Source organism: Phaenicophaeus curvirostris, chromosome 10 (genome assembly GCF_032191515.1).
Source record: "Phaenicophaeus curvirostris isolate KB17595 chromosome 10, BPBGC_Pcur_1.0, whole genome shotgun sequence".
NCBI classification, from domain to species: Eukaryota; Metazoa; Chordata; class Aves; order Cuculiformes; family Cuculidae; genus Phaenicophaeus; species Phaenicophaeus curvirostris.
Genome location: NC_091401.1, coordinates 6,295,062 through 6,316,170, shown reverse-complemented (window position 1 = coordinate 6,316,170; position 21,109 = coordinate 6,295,062). Strand labels below are relative to the sequence as shown.

At 43.1% G+C, this 21,109-nt stretch overlaps 2 protein-coding genes across 5 annotated transcripts in view; one reads left to right on the top strand and one right to left on the bottom strand.

The window, feature by feature from the left end:
• Nucleotides 1–1,463: 1,463 nt before the first annotated feature.
• On the top strand, nt 1,464–10,842 carry UTS2B (urotensin 2B). The gene is made up of 5 exons (XM_069864551.1): nt 1,464–1,688; nt 3,946–4,047; nt 7,364–7,401; nt 8,720–8,813; nt 10,521–10,842. Exons 1-5 carry the CDS (start codon nt 1,565–1,567, stop codon nt 10,544–10,546), a joined length of 384 nt encoding a protein of 127 aa, XP_069720652.1. The 5' UTR covers nt 1,464–1,564; the 3' UTR covers nt 10,547–10,842.
• A 2,914-nt stretch (nt 10,843–13,756) lies between these two features.
• Nucleotides 13,757–21,109, bottom strand: part of OSTN (osteocrin) — a 52,081-nt gene continuing 44,728 nt past the window's right edge. For 3 of the 4 annotated variants that reach the window (XM_069864597.1, XM_069864599.1, XM_069864598.1), the window contains exons 3-5: nt 20,058–20,275; nt 16,062–16,141; nt 13,757–15,740 (exon numbers count right to left, since the gene is read on the bottom strand). In XM_069864597.1, coding sequence (XP_069720698.1) covers nt 15,718–15,740; nt 16,062–16,141; nt 20,058–20,275 — 321 coding nt within the window. In that variant the 3' untranslated portion in view covers nt 13,757–15,717. Of the gene's footprint in view, nt 15,741–16,043; nt 16,142–20,057; nt 20,276–21,109 lie in introns of all 4 variants that reach the window. The other variant, XM_069864600.1, reaches the window with a different exon arrangement.

Genomic DNA, 21,109 nt, shown 5'->3' with positions numbered 1-21,109 from the left:
GTTACAGCCTCTATTTCATGGGGTCTGCTCACTACTGACCAGGTTGAAACAGGCAGATTAGGGAGACAAAGGTGGCTAAAAAAGCGTTCCCAGTAGGACATAGGTGTCCTTCAATCCAACAGAATTTTGTGAAGGAAAGAGAAGTACTTCAGATGGTTGATCACTGGTTCACAAGACTGAGAAAAAGACAATTTTCATTTATTTGTACATACTATATCTGCAGAGAAAATTTTGGAATATTTCCTTAGTAGAAAAGTATTCCTTCATGGAAACATTCAGTTCCATAAGCACTTCTTGAAAAAAATCTGAGCCTCCTTCCTCCATGTTTAGTAAAAAGTAAATATTAAAAGCGATAGTAAAAGAGTAGTCATTTTATAGCTATCCAAGGTACATAGCAAGTTGTGGGGAGAGCTGGGGACCAGAAGCCAAAAGCCCAAACATGGAAATGCTTTGTCTTTTAGTTAAGATGAAATGCAGGTACCATCAGATGAAGCTATGTTGGGTAATTTGCCATGATGTGTTGTCAAAAAAGCAGACAAAATGAGTCATTAGGAGTGTATGTACAAGTCAGAGCTTGGCCAAAGTGTAGTACAGATGATTCAGTTCTGCAGAAGAAGTAGAAGGGAAGAACACTGTTTAACACTGTTACTAATGCAGCATTTTTCTTGCTAAGCTTTTAATAGAAAACTAGTAGCAGGTCTCTGATCAATAGTGGTGGACAAGAGCAGAAGCCAAACCAAGATGTAGTCGTTACCTAAGAAGACGTGGAATACGCAATGTGCCTCAAGGCTTTGCTCCAAATAGATTAAATGTCTGTGCAGCCAGAGCCAGCATCTAACCTTCCACTTCTTTTTTCCCCCCTGAAAAAACTGAAGGCAGTTGCCCATCCTTGATGTATTCCATATCTGCTGCCAAATCTGCACTCCCCCACTCAGATACAATCCCAAAATAGGGTGTGATGCCTTTCCCGTTGACAAAGCCATAAGTCACGGTGAGCGAGACACACTCAACATCCTCAAATCAGTTAAATAAAAAGAATTATCCCCCTCTGTTTCCCACCACTTCTGCACTCATTATACCTCACATTAATTAATATAGGCATTAGGAAGTGATATGATAAATTACAAAAACCCATTAACCCGATTCTCTCCAAACTGGTGATGTACGGCAACTTGTACATTAGACAAATCTTCCTTGTCAATGTGGGAGTCTTCATGTCTGAACTCCACTAAAGCAGCAACCCCAAAAAAATATTTTTAATGTATGTACGTATGGAATGTATATCGATGTGCGTGGATGGTGCATGCCTGCGGGAACATCAGAATTCATTAGATCAACCTGATATGAGATATATTGAACAAGTTCCATCTGACGTCTGTTACTGGGTTGTTCTGTCCACTCCCAACGGAGTGAATCATATTGACAGGTTGAATTATATCTCAAGAGATATTTTTCTCCCCTCCTCCAAAGGCCATTTGCAATCACAGCACATCCACTGCCTCTTAAAAGTGAGCTCATCTGGCACTGGGTTGCATTGAAGTCCTCCACTGTGCCTGAAAGAAGGATGCTTTTGGGTGTAGGGAACGTGGAGAAGATGTGGTCCGTCCAGCTGTCTCTTGGAGTGCTAACCATCTTGACCATGATTGTGTATGTCCCACCTACACATGGAGAGCCTTTTTTACTACAAGGTAAGCTGAAATACACACTAGATGACACAGGTAGGTGGTTATCTTTTTGCTTTGCTTTGCTGCTTGTCATGGCCGTGCAATACTTGCTTAACTATGGAAGAAAATAAAATTAACCTTGAACTATACTAAACAATCAATTAATATGGGTAATACCTAGAGACTTGTTCACATTAGCATGAGCTAAAGCTGTTCTTTTGGTCTGCAGCTGGTCGTATGGCACATTCTGCTAATCAGTGGAAATATCAGACCTAGTGAAATCTGTTAGGAGTAGCTCTTTCTCTCCCAGAAGAAAATGTCCAAGGCAAAACATTAAAATATCAAGAGTGTAGCAATTCCAGTATGCGCCATCTGAGATCTGACAGCTTACAAACGCCAGTAGCAGGGTGCTGCTGACTTTTTTTATTCACAAAACTTCTTTTAATATGTTCTTCTCCCATAATTTGAATTAATTTTAGCCTGAACTTATTCTGCAGGGAATGTCAATCATTAATCTTCTTTCTTAAAAAGAGTTGGCAGTAGAAAAAAAAAAAAACCAGCAGCTAAATATAGACTTGAAAATAACATTACTTTTCAAGTGATTTTCCTCTTATATTGCCTATTTATTTTTGTAATGACAACCAAAGCATTCCTGAGGCCACTCTGTCTAAATACTGCTTCTGTTTAGATCTTACTAGAGTGTTTATAGGGTTTTCTTTTTTCTGTAGCAAATCCCCTAAATCACTAAAAGTAGCTATTTTAAAATCATAACTGGCTTTCATATTTAGCAATGAGGTTTATAGCACTCCACGCTAACTGCAAGTTTTACACAGTGTGTATGTCAGCTGACTCCCTTGGGTTTATTTCTAGAGATCACAACTAGGACCAGCAGCTTCATCCTCAGTGTGAGGCAGGGTTAAGTCTGGCCAAATACTTGGAGCATCACTTTGGTCAGGGCCCCTGTGTTTCTGCAGATTTATGTAACTTTAGCTGATTCCCACGTACTCTTGAGCATCCTTAAGGCTCATCTGGTACAATGTTTTGTCTCATGTATGTCAAAAATAACTGCATTCATCCCATTGCATCTATGTAGGGCTGATGGCTACATGAGACAATTTTTTCCTTTCTCACCTCCTTGAAGGGAGTGAGCAGAAGTTCTAAAGATTCTCAAAGAAGAGAAAATAAGCCTTTCTGAATAATTTCTTAGTATTTTCCATGGGTTCTGTAGGCGTTTTTCAGGGCTTTGTAGGATCTGGGTGAGGGGCAGGATTGTTCAGATCAAAGATTTTGAGGAATGATTGTTCTCCTTGTAAAGTCTGGCTCCTATTCTGTCAAAAATTAATGCGATACTCAGGTTTCAGATGATCCTGGAAATCTGTTCAGCAGAGCTGGGAGGGTCTCAGAGCCTCCAGGGCTCTGATTAGTGCATCCGCTCTGTCCATTGGTTTCTGCTGAACCCCTGACCTTCACAACCATTCATTTGAGGGCATAGCCACAACCACTAAAGGAAAACCACTGAGAAAGCTCCTTAAAGTGGCCTCATAGAGAGACCTAAATCGCTTTAGGACAGCAGCTTGGGGAGTTTTTTATTGGAAAACAGAAAAATTTTGCATGGCTTACAGCTACTGTAAGAGGCTTCCTTAGGGATAAAGAAGTTAATTTTAAACTCCACCACACCTTGGCTCTGTTCAGGAAGAATTCCTTAATGCCACTGGCAATCAGAGACAGCAGTCCAAAGGCTAAGTAAGTACAAGAATAGAGTGCAAGGGCTTTTCAGCTATGGTACCCACAGGTCAGCCCTCATCAGGAGTGAGTTCCAGCTCTATTGGCTCTGGACAGATGGGTGGGCTGAGAGGGAAAGCACCTGCAGTTTTGAGAAGAAAGGGTCTTGTGTGTTGCTGTCTGGCTTTGCAGAGGCATCTGGTACATGTGCCTTGCAGAAGAGGTTGGGACTACCTAAATCAAGGTGACGTCTCCAGATTTCTGCAGTGAGCCATGCTGTTGAGGCTGCATCAAGACTGGCCAGCAGCCCAGAGCTGGCAGGGAGGGCTCTCCCATACTGCACCCTTTCACTGCAGAGCCTTTGCTGCTTGGACATTTTTTTCTGTACTCACAGATCCTTCCTCTTACCCTGTGCTCCTTCCACCCTGGCAGAGTGCTGGCAGGAGACATTTTCCTTCCATTTCTTAGCCTTCCTAACGCATCTTTTAATGCTTGGGGCTGAAGAGTTCATGCATTTTTGTCATTAGAGATTGAGAAATATGTGTTTTATGTGTTGCAGAGAACCAAGTGCTTCCAGAGAGAGATGACACAAATCACGAGGACACACTGCTGACTCTGCTTCTTAATAAAAAACTTGCATGGCGGAGACCAGAAAATATCGGTAAGAAAAGGGGACGGGACATCTCAGCTTCTCGCATCTTTCTCTGCATGAATGCAAGGAACCTGCTCCTCAGGTTCCTCAGAAATACCAAGTGGTAAGAAAGTGGAAGCACCCAGTATTATGTCTACACAGGATTAATCTCAGAATTTCTTCATCATGGACCTAATTTAGCAATGCAATGTAAAGCTGCCCAGAAGCATACACCACAGACCCCCAAACACTGATCTGTCAAGGGAGTATATTGTGTGTACATAACTAATAGCAAGACAAGATGCTCCTGAGTCCCCATGCCCCTGCTATCCCTGAGCCGTTGTGTACTATGCCTGGGGCATGGGCCAGCCTTGGGAGTAATTTCTTCTCCCCCAGTCTCATGTACAGCCATACCTGCTTTTGAGATACCTCTCAGTACCTTGCTGGCATGCTAAAACCAGCAGCATCTTTTAAGCAAATGGGGCAGCACGGTGGCATTAAGATTTTGCAGAAAACAGCTTAGATTTTTAGGGGTCAGATCTAGATTAGGATGACAGTAGTGGGAGCTCCTGTCTCAGCCAGAGCTCCTGCTACTGCTGCAGGAGGTTGAGACGATGGGCTTTTCCCACAAAGTGGAGAGACTAAAGACAGGCCACGTGGAGGCTTTTGCTCATGGTGCTCTGTGAAAAGGCATCACATTAAAAGGCATCAAATTAAAAGCCATTGGCATATTGCAACAGCCTCCAAACACAGACCCATGGAAGAGAAACTTAGGCTTTGCATGACACTACGCACAGCAATCACAAGCACCATATGGATTACAGGGGTCAGCTATTCCCACGGTCACTGCAGCCAGTGGAGGGTTTGGGCTGTATGTGGTGGTCTCAGAGCAGGAAGCTGCCCTTCCCTGTGAAAACAGCCAAGAAAGGAGCCTACCAAAAATTTTGTTATGAAAATTCATTCATTAGAATCACTCAGTTCTGTTCCCTAGCCCCTTGTTAATTCAGTGAGGCAGTGGTTAAACAATCCTGGGACGAATAAATAAACATAAATAAATCAAGTCCTTATATTAACAAAGGCATTTTTCTTGCAAAGGGGATGCATTCAAGAAATAAGGTTTGGTTTATGGATTATTACACTTATTACTCCTAGAGGAAAGGCTGCATTTTATGCCAGACAATTGAATATAATGAATGTCTGAGGAGAACACAGACAGAGGATTTACAGCAGGCAGTTTCTCAAGGCTTCATCCATAAATTAACTTCCTTCCCCCTGCCTGAGATAATATCTTCCAAATTTTGACTGCTGCTCATTTTCTATTCACAGCAGTCATTGGCCAAGCTTACGTTTTGCTGAGAGCAGAGCCAGAATAGGCACTCAAAACTCTGAAAGTGGTAAAAAAAAAGTATTATAATAATAACAATAACAACATCGATAATAATAGTCTCTTAAGTGGCACTTCGGACTTGTAGATATGCAGGCCTAGGTCTCTACCTTCTAGACAGGTAAAGATGAACTTAGGAGAAATCTGCCTGTGGTCATTGCTGGCAGTGCCAGGAACAGAGCCCCAAGCTCCTGACTCCCAGCCCATCCCCATCCCAAGTCTGCATCTCTCAAACTGAGCCCTGATGGAAGAGATTTGCATAGGAACTGCTGCTTTTTCTGTCGGATGAATATCTGTCAGAAAATATTCAGAATTTTTTAACTGCATTGTTTCCTTCTCAAAGGAGAAACTGAGAAGGCAGTCAGCTCTTTCTTGGCACGTTCCTGCTCAGTTTCAAACATTTAAAAAAAAGCCCAAGTCTGGCAATCTGTCTGTGTGCTGAAGTCTTATCTGAAATCAAGAGGAATTATGTCCTAAATCCCCTTGGAGATGCAGACCAATGCTTGCTGCCACATTAGGAGCAGACAAAGGAGGCAGCTCAAGGGCTGGTTTTGGCTTTCTTGTGGGGCCTAGCAGAGACATTCTTTCGCTCTTTCCTGGCTCTTCTGCTTATTTTAGTGATTTTTTTTCCCAAACTGGCATTTAAAAACAGCTGATCACATTGTGTTCTCCTCTCAGGGGAACTGCTGTACTCCAGTCACTCCGATTTGCCTGAGCTCATTTTGTCATGATGCTTTCCATTGTTTTCATTGTATTAAAAAAATTAACTGTTTTTGACATCACTTTGAGTATGGAATAAGGTACCTCAGTCCTCAAGAGGATTGAGATTGAAATCCCCCATCCTTTTCTGCAGCTTTCCCTGTTGCTAGTCCAGGCCCTTCCCAATTCAGCTGGAAGTTTTAGATCCCTTTCACAGGTGCCTAGCCCTTCCCTGGTCCTGGATGGGACAGAGCAGTTCATTCATCCATTTGCATAATTTTTTTTTACAGTCTAGGACAGTATTACTCAGCCTTGGGTTCTCTAAGTCTGATCTATGAAGCTAGTCTCCAGGTCCCTCTGTTCCCCTAACATTTAGAAGTGCAAAACCCACGCACTCATTGCTGTGTTACTTTTCCTGTTGCTCCTCTGCGACCCCTGATGTTTGCTGCCTTATAAAGCAATAAGCTATGCTAGGCTAAATCTGTGTCTTCTGACTTCTCCTGCAAGGGTGATGTGAGGGTAAAAAAGTCTTAAAGGAAGCAATGGGAATTCATCTAAAAGCCAGAAAGCCCAGAATTAGGGATTTGCTCTTATCAGGCTGAAAATTAAAAAGCAGTAAAGAGGTTCACCTAAGTTGGTATCATAGAATCATAGAATCACCAGGTTGGAAGAGACCCACCAGATCATCGAGTCCAACCATTCCTATCAGTCACTAACCCAAGCCCCTCAGCACCTCATCCACCCGTCCCTTAAACCCCTCCAGGGAAGGTGACTCAACCACCTCCCTGGGCAGCCTTTTCCAGTGCCCAATGACCCTTTCTGTGAAAAATTTTTTCCTGATGTCCAGCCTAAATCTCCCCTGGTGGAGCTTGAAGCCATTCCCTCTTGTCCTGTCCCCTGTCACTTGGGAGAAGAGGCCAGCACATCTGACATGCTGTGGAAGTCTCATGTTGTTAGAACAAGAAGGATCAATACAGTATATGGCCTTGTTGTGCCCATTCCCCTAGAGGCTGGTGAATGATAAAGAATCCTCCCTCATAATTGAGAATCAGGGCAAAGTCCCAAAGATTTCAGCAGAGAAAGCCTGCTTTTCTGTCACCGTTTCTGCTACCATAGATCTAGAGACCTGTATCAGGAAATAAATGATAGCTGGGTCTTTTTTTTCTTTTGTCAACACCTGAAGAGGTTAAATGAAGAAACTGTTTTGGATTTGAGCTTTGGGAAGCAATGCAGATACTGATCTTGCTGTCTCCCTTCTTGCAGACTGGGAGCTGGCGAAGAAGTTTGAAGAGCTTGAACAGGTGAGCAGAGCAAATGCACAGACACACATATGCATACTGCTGCATGAATAGCTAAACAACTGTGCATATTGTCCTTATGCCCTATTCTTCTATCTTTACATTCTGCTACTATCATGAAAGCATGTCTTATACAAGGGGAAAAGCAAAACTTGGGCTAAATACCTGCACAGGCTGGAAAAGATAAAAAGAGAGCAAGGCTATGGACTAGTGTAGTAAAGGCTGAGACAGACCTTGCCTCTCCCATAAGTGAAAGGTCAGCAAAGGCTAAGCCAGAAAAAAAAAAGCCAAAGGAAATCTCCATAGAAGAAAAAGGGAGGGAGAAGGGAAGTTCTTGCTGTCTTCCTAGGCATTGAATCAGCTGGCTGCATCTGATGACAAGCTGAAATTAGAGGGATAGCCACTGCATGCTAACCCACAGTGATTTTTGTCTGGGCTCTTTACTAGTAAGGGGGACCCTACCCAGGGTCACACACACACACACACACACACAGAGCAAGAGGAACCTTGTCCTACAATGAGTTTCCAGAAAAAGGGAAAGGTGTGCAGGAACCTTGACACTGTGACCCAAACCCCACAAGCAGTAGAAGTCCTTCTTACCCTCTCTCAGGCCACCTTCAGCTATTGGCATGGATCCTGGAGGTCTTGCTGGGTTCCACTTGGCCCTTTTAACTTCGAACTGAAAAACCACAGTGTGACATACCAGATGGGAGGCTGCTAGCTCCTACCTTAGCCCCTGGCTCCAGTGCTGAGGGACAGTAAACTCTGGTTTCCTGGGAGCAACACTGCCAGAGCAGCAGTCTACATCATGGCCACAGATGTCCCTGTAGCTACAAATGAAGAAGAAATACCATGGACTTCCCACACTACAACCAAAGGAATTTAGAAGAGCTGGGCTGAAGGTAGGACAGGGACTGCCTAGAGCAACAGAGAAGCAATGCTCTCTGCTGTAGTGAATGAATGACTGGAGATTTCCTACCTCAACACTGACTTGAATCTTTGTGGTACAACATCCTTCTACATAGCCTCCTCTCCAGAGAGGTTTGCACCCTGGGGTGGGAGGTTAGAGCAGAGAGTTCTTACATTGGTGCCACCAAGCGAGCTGCTTAATTGAGGACATGGTCGGGTGGGGGGGTGAGTTCTCCAAAGTCAGATCTTCCTGGAACTGACCAGCTGCAGGGGAGACCTGGATGTCCTCCCCAGTGAAACTGTCAGCCAGGCCGCCTGTACCTCCTGCTGCTGAGCCACCCTGTGCTTGCCACATGTTGTGGAGCTCCTCATAATGGGGTATTTGTTTACTGCTGTGGTTTCATTTCAACAGCTGGAGAAGTTGAAGGATCAGCTCTCGGCTGAGGAAAGATCAGAGGTGGCCTATGCCTTGGAAAGCCTCTCAGCATCCCAGCCCAAAAAACGCGGTAGGTTTGGGGTTAGAACCCTGCAGCCACCCTGTCCAGCTCTCTTCTTCAAGGCTTCCTTTCTGTAACAGTGACAGTAAACATGCCCCAAATACGCTGAAAAATAGGCTGGCAGTTTTTCTAGCAGTCCTAGCCCTCTCTTGTTAATGTCTGGGTGGTTTGGCAGCTAGTGAGGACTGTGTACCCAACCTTGTCTGCTGTTGGGGCAGGTACCCTGGGTATGCACACCCAGAACCTCACTTGGAGGCAGTTAGTGTTGCATTCCTCTTTTCACAGAGGAACATGGGATTATATAAGCAAAGAGTACCTGTCCTTCAGGAGGTGAGTTGTGTATGAACATGTCCCTGCAGTGCACCCGTCACTTTGCTCTGGGCACAAAGCTAGTCCTGAAGGCATAATGAAGCATGTGGGCTGCATGCATTGCCCTCTGCCAAGGTCACAGCCTCCCTACAAAGGAAAAAGGAGCATTTGCTTGTGCTGCTGAAAAGTAGCTAAAAAAGATGTGGCAATCAAGCAAGAACGCAAGGAAATAAGATCTGGTAGGTCCCTAGCTGTTCTCCAAGCTTTGTCCACTCTCTGTCCAGTGATTCAGGAACATATTGCACCAGTGCTCCTGCAAGACAGCCCCTGACAAGCACATGGACAATGCTATTCATGCTGGCTTGCAGCAGCTGTAAACCAGAAGCCACTGTTGACAGATCTGGCCTAAAACCAACAGAGCTACTTTTGCCCTTACTCGACATACTCTGTGCATGCGAAAGCTGACAATCTGCCAGACAGCCAAGAGAAAATCCCTTTGTGCAAAGCTTGCTTAAGTGCTTAGACGATCCTTAGACAATCTGCAATTTATAAGCAACCCTGGAGGCTGTCATTAATTTGGCTAATCTAATTCATGCCCCCACCAGTCTGGAAGGTTCAAATGTAGATAAAAATACTTCCCCTTGCCAGGTTTAAATCAGATTCTGCCAGAAATTGAAGCAAAGAATCTTTGCCTTCATCTAAAGTCCTTCTAGTTTGGTGGAAGCTCATGTCTTGACATGAGCACTGCTGATACAGTAGCTTTCTTCAGAGATCCTGCTCTCAAAAGCCAGGCAGATAGCCCTTCTTATACTTGACAATAGGACATCCACACAGGTTTCAAAGAACAGGGCATGCTGGTAGTACAGCTATTTTTTTCAACTCCAAAATATGCATCCTTCCCTAATCTGGTCTTCTTAGAAGGTCTCACAGAGATCAGTCTTGTTTGGAAGACAGTTAGCAGCAGAGTGAAAGAGTGACCAGGTTTTTAATAAAACTATAAGGACAAGATCTTGTCTCTCCAAGCCAGTACCCTGCCCTTGCAGTTAGCCACAGGTGAAAAACCCTGCATACACCTCAGAGACAGGAAGAAAATTCTAGACAGGAAAGGAAGTGCCAATTCCTGATATTGCTGAAGTACAGCAAAAGGAGAAGCAAACCCTTATCAATCAAGCAACACAGAAACTATTTTTAGACTCCTTATTTACACTCTAAGCAGCTAAAAGAAATACCTAAAAATGTTATATGAAGTCAAAGCTGGTTATTGAGATGTGACCAGAAACCACAATGCTGTCTTCATATCTCAACTCTCTCAAGATATGAGGCTTTTGAAATCTACTCCAGGGCTAGAGCGGGAAGCAGCAAAAAAACCCTGTGACACTGACATCCTTCTCTTGCATCCTTTTGCAGCCTGCTTTTGGAAATACTGCATTTGAAGGCTTGCCAGGACTGCAGAACAAAGATGAGCCCTTCCCCAAACTGCCTTGCTGGGTATTAACGTGTTAAGAGTTTGTTCTGTTCTCTCATCGTGCTGCTAACTTGGATACCATCCTCCATGATTGTGACGCAGTCGAGTCTAACAAGGACTGTGACAGGAGACAGTAGCCCACTACCGCTCCCCACTGTTCCTTCCTTCCAGATTTAACCTACTGTGATTTTCTACTTGGAAGAGGCTTCTCAACTTTCTTTGCTGTCCCGTGTGTGCCATTCAGTCTGCTGCCCCTGTACATTCTTCCCCTTCTCAACAGCTCGCCGAGGCACCACTCTGTTCCCCTGAGCTTAGGCCTTTGTCCTCATCTGCAGATGTTGCTCTTGGTGGTGTCAGGGTTTCCCATCGCCTCTACGAGCAAGTCCGTGATGACCTAACACGCACTGTTGGGACATGAAGGCAGACTGGGAGTAATGTGAAGGGCTCAGCACTGCCTGCCTCAGCTTGCTGAGCCAGAGCTGTTCCTCGTCACGTCCCATCAGTGTACACAGTAGGTTTTGGGGAGAACAGGCACAGAAGTTTGGATCCTTTGGGTATCATTCTAATAAAGACTTTCTGTTGCACAGAAGTACATGCTGTTTTCTTTCTCACCCCTTGCATAGGTCCAAAGGGGCAGCACATTTCCCTTGATGTAGGCTTTTCTTACCTTAATGGTTTGTATGACGTTTACGCTGGAAAAAAGGTTTTCATTAAACACCTAGGTGTAGCAACATTAGCCCATTTTAATCAGCCCAAGGAAGAGGCCATTCCTTTTGACCTGAACTGAGAATGAGAGTTGGGTCTTCCTCATGGATATGTGTGGGCTGCTGTCCTCATAGGACTGGACCAGACCCATTCATTTCTACCTACTCACCCAAGAAGATGTTTTGAGTGGAGATTTTTGGCTCATCTGGCTGGTCAGTGCAGGTGCTAGGTGGCTTTTTCTACTGCAGAATTAAGTCTGCCCCTGTCCAAAAGGAAGAGATCACAATCCATAAGTCGTTCCTATACATATTCATCTTACATTATCCACATTTATTTGCAAAAACAAAGGACCATGTTCCCAAAGGTGTAAATTCAGAATAAATCCTGATGTTAACTTTGAGGTTTCTGACAGTGTGAGACCAGAATCCAGAGAACCCAGTAGCCACTGTAAATGTGTAAGTCAATTTTGACTAGAATTGAACTGCCTCTCCAGACCTTCAACTGTAGCTTGCATGCTACATATTCTTGAAATCTTTACCTCTCTCAAAGCTGTGATTACCATGCTACAGTCTTTGCCTTGGGCTCTGGCAAGAAGCACATGCTTACCACAGCAGTAGCTTGTATGTACTTCACTAACAGGAGACGTATTCATCCTACTACAAGCCAATGCTGGCATCTGTGGAATGAAACCAGCTTGATTGTATCAGTCAGGTCTAATGACATGCAAAATACAGTTTGCTGTTAACACTAATTCTTTGTTATTTCCTTGGTACTGGTTTAGAACACATTTCCCATTTCTGTTGCTTAAGTTCAAATGTATGTCGGAGCATAATTTCACATCCCCTGACAACAGCACCAAATCCAGGAAAAATTATAGCCTATTGCCTAGAGAAGGGTCTCTCTTTTAAGAGTTTGGTGCTTTAGCTGAAAGGTACGTGTATTACAAGAGCTACACTGAGTGCCTCAAGCTGCTGCTTAGCTCAGCTGCTTTCAGCTTGCAGGAAAATCCCAGTGCACTGAAAGGCCAGAACAGCAGGCTCCATCTGTTACCTGCTAGCTGCAGCTCCTGACCTGGTGTGACAACTCATCAGTGAGTCAGGAAAAGGAATACAGTGTTTGTCCAGTTTTAGGCTGGACATTAGGAAAAAGTTTTTCACAGAAAGGGTCATTGGGCACTGGCAGAGGCTGCCCAGGGAGGTGGTTGATTCACCTTCCCTGGAGGGGTTTAAGGCGCAGGTGGACGAGGTGCTAAGGGACATGGTTTAGTGTTTGATAGGAAGGGTTGGACTTGATGATCTGGTGGGTCTCTTCCAACCTGGTTATTCTATGATTCTATGACTCTTATCCTAGACACAGGAATTCACCTTGCTGCTTAGCAGCAATTTTTAGGCTGCATGGTGTGCTACACCTTATCAGTGCAGTTATTTACGTGTTCATGGTACTCAAACCATCCCACTATTTCCTCACAAGCACTGTATGCTGCTGCAGTCAGGTGCTTCTGCTGGAGTGATGAATAAGCGTTGAATGTAACACATTTACTAATTCAGAGCAAAGATAGTGATGCTTACCCTAGGCTCGCCCACAACATAACACTGTGGAAGCCTGTCCTTTCTACTAAACACACAGAACAGACACTCTGCTCTTCCTCAGGTGTCACTTCCACATTGTGGCTGCTCATGCCTTACCTGTCCTTGCGCAGTCACTTTTGTTAAAGTTACTGACCCACAGGCAATAATTAAAGGGATTTCCCTTAGACATTCAAGTAGATCATGTTGATTTATTAGCAGAAAATCCTCACAAGCGTCTGAATGGATTTGCAAACAGGCAGCACAGGGCAAATCTAGCATGCAACTGGTGCTGCAGCATACCCTCATTTAATATTTGTTGACTTCCCATGTTATACACAAACACTAAATTTATCCAATATTGTCTATGAAAACAAATCGTTGTGTTCAGTCTTTCAGACATCGTCATATTTTAAACAGCACCTGCCAATTAATGGATTTTATAGAGTGCTTTTTTAGCCACAGATGTCAGTGTACCCTGTGGTGGACAGGGCAGAGGAACAGAAAAACTGTTGCTTTCTCCCAAGGAATCCACAGTTAGGTGGGAACCAACAGCAAGACTGAGGCTTCAGCTCCCAGTTCCAAGCAGCAACGGCACAGACATCTCTGTCCTGCTTTGCTTTCACATCACCCTTCAGACAGGGCATTTCTGAACAAAACTTACATGCTTTAAACCCCTTTTTATTCAGAAGCCCAGGCTAACACCTGCCAACTGCTACAATACTTTTATGATCGAGCAGTGACTTTGCAAAGCTGCTGTGTTAGCACTGGTTTCCTCTGATCTCTGTCTCCTAAAACGTGCCATGCAATGACTCTGTCCATGCTGCTTTTTACAGGCAGCTGTATAAGCAGTCAGGTCAATTCCATAACCTGCTCGTGCTCCATACAATACAGCAAGTTAACTGCAAACTGACTAGATGAGCTCAGTGCAATAAGATAACTGTTTACCAAACTCAGAGGGGCCTCAGGATGGGTGGTGGCAGTGAACTGCAGAGGGCAGGATCAGGGCTTGTCTGGGAGTGCCTTTGCAGACTTGCTTCTAGCGTGGATGGAAAATCTTGTTTTGAGTCAGCCACTTTACACACACACACTCAATCCAGCTATCACAGCCTGGGATCAGGGGAAAAGCAGGGAGCAAAAAACCCAAGACAACCATGTATGAATTTTAAGCTCTTCTTTCTTTTTCTGACTTCTAAGAGCTTGATCTGGAAAGCATCTGTGGTGCTTCACCTCACACACAAGTAATCCCACTGAAGGAGGAACAATCACTGAACTCAGCTAGAGAATGCCCTGCTTGATGTGAAAGATGAGGACATCTCTTGATGTGGTACTCTGGTTTGTGCATCTGGTCTCAGCAGCGTTAGCCTGTATTGGAGATATCAAGAAAAGCAAAGTTCTTGCAGACTTTCTGTGACTGGGCCAGTCTTGGATTCAGAGCAGGGCTGTAAGCAAGAAGAAGAACGGAAAAGATCCCTACTATGGCTGAGCACTGCTCCCTCTCAGATGTGAACTATATGCTAATTCTCCTTCTGAGTGGGAGCCTCCTCTCCCACCATGGCCTGAATCGAAGCAATTGCCCCAAAGTCCCAGTCCTCACCATACCTTTAACACCAAAGGCTCATTGACTTCCCAACTCCTTTCCTGTAGCTGACTGATATGTTGACTGTATTTTTCCCTGTTTTGCTAGCTGATGGGCAGGTGCTTTGTCCCTCATGTATGATTAGCAAATTAACACTTAATTCCTATCTGCAGCCTTAGTCTCTGCCTAACACAGGGTGTTTTTCATGAATATTTTTTTTTCTTAGTCCAACATAATCCCTTCCTCTCTGGATCTTCTTTTGTAATGCTAAGGATGATTTATACCAAAGAACTGCAATCCAAGGAATTTAGCTGACACAGACCAAAGTCCAAGAAGAAGCATGTGAGGTTTAGAAAACATCAACTAGGAATCTGAGCATTGAGATGTCAGCAAACAGCTCTTTTTCAGACATATTTTATAATCTGGAAAGAAGTTAAAAGTGTGAAAAAGGATTTAAGATATCCCTGGTTTACTCTGAAAGAAGTGGAGAGGACATGTTTACATTTTACCAGAGTGAGAAATACTTGTACATATAGAGCTGGATGTCCAATTATGCCCCGTGCACACATCAAGAGGCTAGAATAAGGCATATGATGCAGATGGCCCAGGAAGTAGATGACTTCATACTTGGATGCTATCTTATGTTATGCCTTGGGATGAGTGAAATGTATTCATTAGACTAGAAGCCTCGCCACATTTCAGGATCTTCCATACAATGAAAACATGTCTAAATATGGTGCAGAGATAAAAGAAAGACTACTAAAAACATCAGGACAAATACTAAGGTATTGTCACAGGTCTTATTTAGACTAACTCCTGGTAAAGCCAGTGGACAACTTCTCTCAAACAGCTGTTCAAATAAATTCTAGGTTTGTCCCATAACTGTTAAATCCTCCCTTCATCTACAAAACAATCACCCCCTTGAAAGAAATGTACAAAGCAAAGTGTCTTATTTTGATGGGCTACTGTTGGCATCTCTGTAAGTTTTATTTTCAATCAAAAAAAAATCTAACTAGGATAATGTACTTCTGCAAGTTTAAGAAATAAATGCCATGCAATTAAACTATATACATATTTTCTGTTCCCTCCTGTCAGTGACACTGTGCACAACTGTGAGAGCATTCTAACCTGATGAATTGAATTTGTTATTACTTATAAATGCAACATTTGTAAAACACAGTGGGAAACAGATTTTGCAGGAGAACAGTTCCTTGAGTGTTGTATCGTAAGTCAATGATAAGACATGCTGTGACGCATCTTCTGTGTTTCGGTAATGTTTCCAGTACAGCATCAGTCATTCAGAACAGAAGCACCTGCAGGCAAAAAAGCAGTAAACATTACATTTTCTCATGTCAGAAATGCAAGTTGTGGACAAACACACTGTAAGGTGGTTTATACAAAATAAAAACGTTAGGAAAAATTGTTTACTTGTAAGGGGTACTAAGCTGAAATTTAGGGCATTCAAGCTACATTGACAGTTACAATCCATATTATAAGAAGCCATAATTTACCAAGCCACTCATTCCAAGACTACTGGCATGACTTGAGTACCTCCACATAACTGAGAAAAGGTTGGGTTCTCCAAGCCTGCCCACACTCAGAGTAATTTGGCTTACTTTGCAGGAACTGCTAACCCTTGGTGTTGCCAAGACGGCTCACTCCAATCCGGTCAAGAGGAACTCCAAACCGTCTCTTAGGCAGCTCAACCGCTTTCCTGTATGGGAGGAAAAAAGCAAAGAAGAAGGGAAAGATATCAAAGGAATAATCAAAATATTACTACATCTTTGATTCCTCCATTCATCCCACTAAACACTTACTGTTCAGACACAACAGCTACACGGGAGCAAAGACATGACTGCTTAAAAATAAGATACTTCACCTCTCTTACAAAGGAATCAGCAGGAATTTCACCTCTTGCAGACTGGCTGACATTGATCAACTATCCCTGTTTTAATTTGGCAGCATACAAATAACTTCACACATTAACTGCTATTCATTTAAAAAAAAAAAAGAGAGATATACAGCATGTATAAAGGGGAATTTTTTCATGGATAGCATCATATACTTCAGGTGACCCACTAGCCTGGATCTTTGCAATCTCTCCCAGGGCAAACTGGGGCTAAGATAAGTAAGGAGGTAGAAACATTGCATAGTAACAGAGGACACAAGTCAGAGGAGCCTTAACAGGATTTTCCTATGGGGTCTCCTGAAAAGCAGTGTTCTCAAAATCGTATAGTAGCAGTTCTATGATGAAACTGAAAACTGGAGGGGTTTATTTTTTATTTAATTCGTATGGTAGATTTCCTTATTATTTGATGAATAAGGGCATAAGAAAAGTGTGAAAGAAGGGCTATGTGGAAATATTTTTTTTATATATAAAAAATTCTAATAATGAAGTTTTCCCATCTTTATTCAGTGTTTTTGAGCATTTTCCCCACTGACAGTAGCTTTGTTTTAATTAATTTTGGAAATGGTGCAATTTGCTGCAGCTGAAAATAACCTCAACTTTTGCCCTTGCAAATATTTGCCAGTGAAATGCAAGTCCAGGAGAAGCTCTGGAAGATGAACTCTTTTCCCTGTATTTCCTTGTGAAGTAACATAAATAAAAAGAAATTTTGTTCTGTAAATGCAAAGCAACCAATAGGAAAGCATGCTATGGTGCACTCAAGTCTAACTGTATGTGGTAGCACTGCTGTGCTCACCAAGCCTGTGGCTTTGGGGGCTCTGCATACCCCACTCAGCACTATGGGTCTAGTCCATGGTCTCATCTGAGCAGTCTCATTTCCTCATAGCTCTCAAGCATGGGCTGGAGCCCAGAGGCATCATTCCAGCATCAGCAGCACATTTCACACTGCCTCTTTTCTAGCTACTTCTCAGATGAGGTCAAGAAATGTAGGGAGCACGACACGGGTTGTGCTGATGGGTGGCTACAGAACATTGTGAGTGAAGGGGAGCTGTTTGCAGAACCCACACTGTCCCTTCCTGAAACATCTGCATATCATAGAATCATAGAATAACCAGGTTGGAAGAGACCCACTGGATCATCGAGTCCAACCATTCCTATCAAACACTAAACCATGTCCCTCAGCACCTCGTCCACCCATGTCTTAAACACCTCCAGGGAAGGTGACTCAACCCTCTCCCTGGGCAGCCTCTGCCAGGGACCAATGACCCTTTCTGTGGAAATTTTTTTCCTAATGTCCAGCCTAAACCTCCCCTGGCGGAGCTTGAGGCCATTCCCTCTCGTCCTGTCCCCTGTCACCTGGGAGAAGAGGCCAGCTCCCTCCTCTCCACAACCTCCTTTCAGGTAGTTGTAGAGAGCAATGTCCATCATTTTGAATGCGAAGGGAAAGAAAGCCAACAACAGTGCCTCGAGATCAGCACTCTTCCCCCCTCATGGTGTCAGCACAAGCTGGCAGGGCGCAGATGGGAGAGTTGGGCAGCTACAGATATGCTGAGCCCAACTTGATAATTGAATTAATTTCCCAGGTCGGATAATAGGGGCGGAGGGGAAGGGTGTTCTGCATCGGTAGTCGTAACAGCGTTGTGCTCTGTAGTTAAACAGTGAAGGAAATTGTGACCTCAACCAAGAGGGAAGGCTGAGCAGGCAGGCAAGCAGTGCAGCTCAGCTTCCCCTCTTGTGGCTAACCCGAACCACAGCAGGACAGTCATCGCTCCCTCCCATGCTGTTCCTGTCTTCCAAATCAGACTGTGCCTATTTCAGCACTTACTAGAGACAAAGTGATATTCTCTATTTAAAAATAGCCTTCTCTAAGATTTCCGAAGTCTCTTTCTGTCCATCAGCCTATGAATCTCTCTACATCTTCTAAAGACTCATGTCTTCGTGCACGCTTACCCCATACTCTGAAAGCGCTATAAATTGATGTTGAGCAAGATTAGGACACGGACCCTACTGTAACTGGTGACTGCCACAACAATCTGTTAAGTGGTTTTATATTTGAACTCCTCTTTTCCAAAAGTTTCTGCTGTGTTGCCAGGTGCTACACATACTATTAGATTCAGGACTCTGAATTATTTAACACTTTTCACACTTCAAAAGTAATTATCTGGTCTCTAAAGATGAATATCTCTGTTGGTATAGGAATGGGCTGTTATCTACTGTGTGCAAGACAGTCCTCTGCTTTACTCCTCTAAATACAGAAGCCTCTGCCTGTTTCCACCTAAAGGTACAACCTTATTACTGTTTTGTAGCACTCATAGGATCTGCAGTCCATGTTGATGCTAGAATCTGACTATCAGTAATCAAAACAGCTCAGATGGTTCTAATAAAGGAGTAAACCTCACACTCAAAAGCTAATTAGCTTCCCCAAAGTGATAATCTCAACACAAAACTGCAAACTGTGCTGATGATGCTGGGTAAGGAAGAATTCCGTGCAGTGCTTCACTCATTTGCATGAGCTCATTATACAGAGACAATCTGTTAGAAATCTTGGATAATTTTTACCACAATTTCCCCTATTTCTGTTTTTTTCCCCCTTTGTACTGCATGTAGAATGAAATGACATTTCCACCCCAAAAGCATAAGACTAACTGGGAATAACATGTACTTTTGCAAAAAGCAGCTTCAAAAATTACCTTGTATTTCTTCCCCTGGAAAGGGCAAACATGCTAAAAGGCAAACAAAGATTGAGCTGATTTTGATCTCTTGAAGAGATAGACAGAACAGAATACTTCTACTCAAGGTTTTAAGAATTTTGTATTTTATCACTTTTGGCTGCAGTCAAAAAGTCCTAGTAGCAGAGTGGGTGGATAAATGGAAAAACAACAAGAAAATATTGCAAAACTGTTTGGAAAAAATACTTGTAATGCTGACTGGCTCTTGTGAATACTTTCCACTTCCAGATTAAGCTTAAAGCATATTATTAAATACTTTGTGGCACTGGGGATTCCATCCAAAAGAAGACAGTTACCAGAAGAAAGGAACAAGACAGTTAAGCTCTTTCAGATATGGTGAGCAGCCCCTTGAGCTTTGCCCCAAGTGCACTCACTGGCTCTCCCCAGCCATATCACGGTGTCATTGCTTAGCCCTGTTACAAACATGCTTATCTTCAAATGAGTACTGTGAAGTTATTGCTGTACTGATTAAAACCTGGCATATCACAAGCTGATCGAGGTGTTGAAGCTTGTTCTATTAACTGTCTGCCAATTCATACAATGTGTTTTCCATCTTGCTATTCAAGACACACCACCATACCTCCTCTTCAACCCAGCCTCGGGAACACCTATTCCTGCCCCTCTATTTTTGAACCTCAGGCATATTTTTGCCTTAAATCATCTCATTATCAAAAAGGCAGTTTTAAACAGAATGTTAGTTATCATCGGTGCAAAGAAATGTACTAATAAAAAACCAAAGCATATGTTTGAATGTTCTTTGTTAGCTGTATTGTGTTATGGGGAAGAATGAAGTGTGTGTATTATTCATCACAGCTGAAGGATTACACACCACGCAACCAGAATGGTCTCTGTAGAGATTCTAGTACCCCGATCAGAGGCATGTCACAACTGACTAGTAAACCTGCTGGTGGTTAAAGCTAACCCATCTGTATCCAGGACAGCTACCAACAGTCTTCTTCCAACTTGATCACTGGTAGGAACATCTAAGAATTTACCTCTGTTTGACTTTAGTATCTACAGAGGTTGAAGAAATCCTGTCAATTGGGGAGCCAAATCCTGGGAAACTTCTTTTCTTCTTGGTCTCAGCTACCTCGTTCTCCAGAGACACCAGCTCATCCAGAAGGAATAATTTGGCTGCGAGGTTCGTGGACGACTTCTCTTCACTGGCAATGGGATGTGCTCCCATACCAAGACCAGGAAAAGGCTCCAAAGGCTGTAAAAGAAATGGGGAATATTTCCTGGCTATTCAAGTTCCGGAAATACTGTTTCAACCACTTTCACAGCAGCAGTCCTATAAACGTATAATCACTAGGATGCTAAACCTGGGCCACTGTATTAAAACAAAGTTCCTTCTGTGAAATATGGCCATTTTGCACCCACAGCAGCTTGCCATAAATAGTTGGGATTTTTTTTTTAATAGAACTAAACTCATCCTCATTATCATTGCAAGATATATCAAAATTTATTACCTCACAAAGCCATTTTTGTGGGCCAGCCGACTGCCCCTACCTCAGCGGTGTGATTAGTATCACTTACAGCATAAGCTGAGTAATTTAATCCTTTTAAAAAAACGCAATCACCATTACCAGACTCCAATATCTATCCTGATATTTTTCTGAAAACTGATTTTTTTTTTAAATGAATACTAATAAATAATAATGAACGCTTATACAGAGCTTTTCATCCAAGGCTGACAAATTATTTGATTGTTATGCAAAAAATATCCCAGGATAAACTTGCTCAGCAGTGACATTCAAAGAATTTATGCAGGGGAGAAGGAAAGGAAAGAACAGTTTGTTGACTTGACACAGAAGTTTGAACCTTATTTATGACATTAGGCTTCACATCTTTTCAAAACCAAACCCTGCTTTGCTTTCTGGAATAGTTGAGAATATTGGGGGTCTATCAAGACAGAAATGAAACAAATCAAAGGGAAATGTTTGCTTTGCAAATAATAGAAAAATGTAGAGCAGCAGCTAGTCTTCTAAAGTAGGTATCAAGCTCAAATCATTCCCTCTTCAGATGAAATATTTGCCTTCTTGATCCA

Excerpts from the sequence above, each read along its gene's own strand:
- UTS2B (XM_069864551.1), top strand. The coding sequence starts at position 1,565 with ATGCTTTTGGGTGTAGGGAACGTGGAGAAGATGTGGTCCGTCCAGCTG. Across the intron at positions 1,689-3,945 it reads AGAGCCTTTTTTACTACAAG|AGAACCAAGTGCTTCCAGAG; the intron begins GTAAGCTGAAAT and ends TATGTGTTGCAG. Across the intron at positions 4,048-7,363 it reads GCGGAGACCAGAAAATATCG|ACTGGGAGCTGGCGAAGAAG; the intron begins GTAAGAAAAGGG and ends CCCTTCTTGCAG.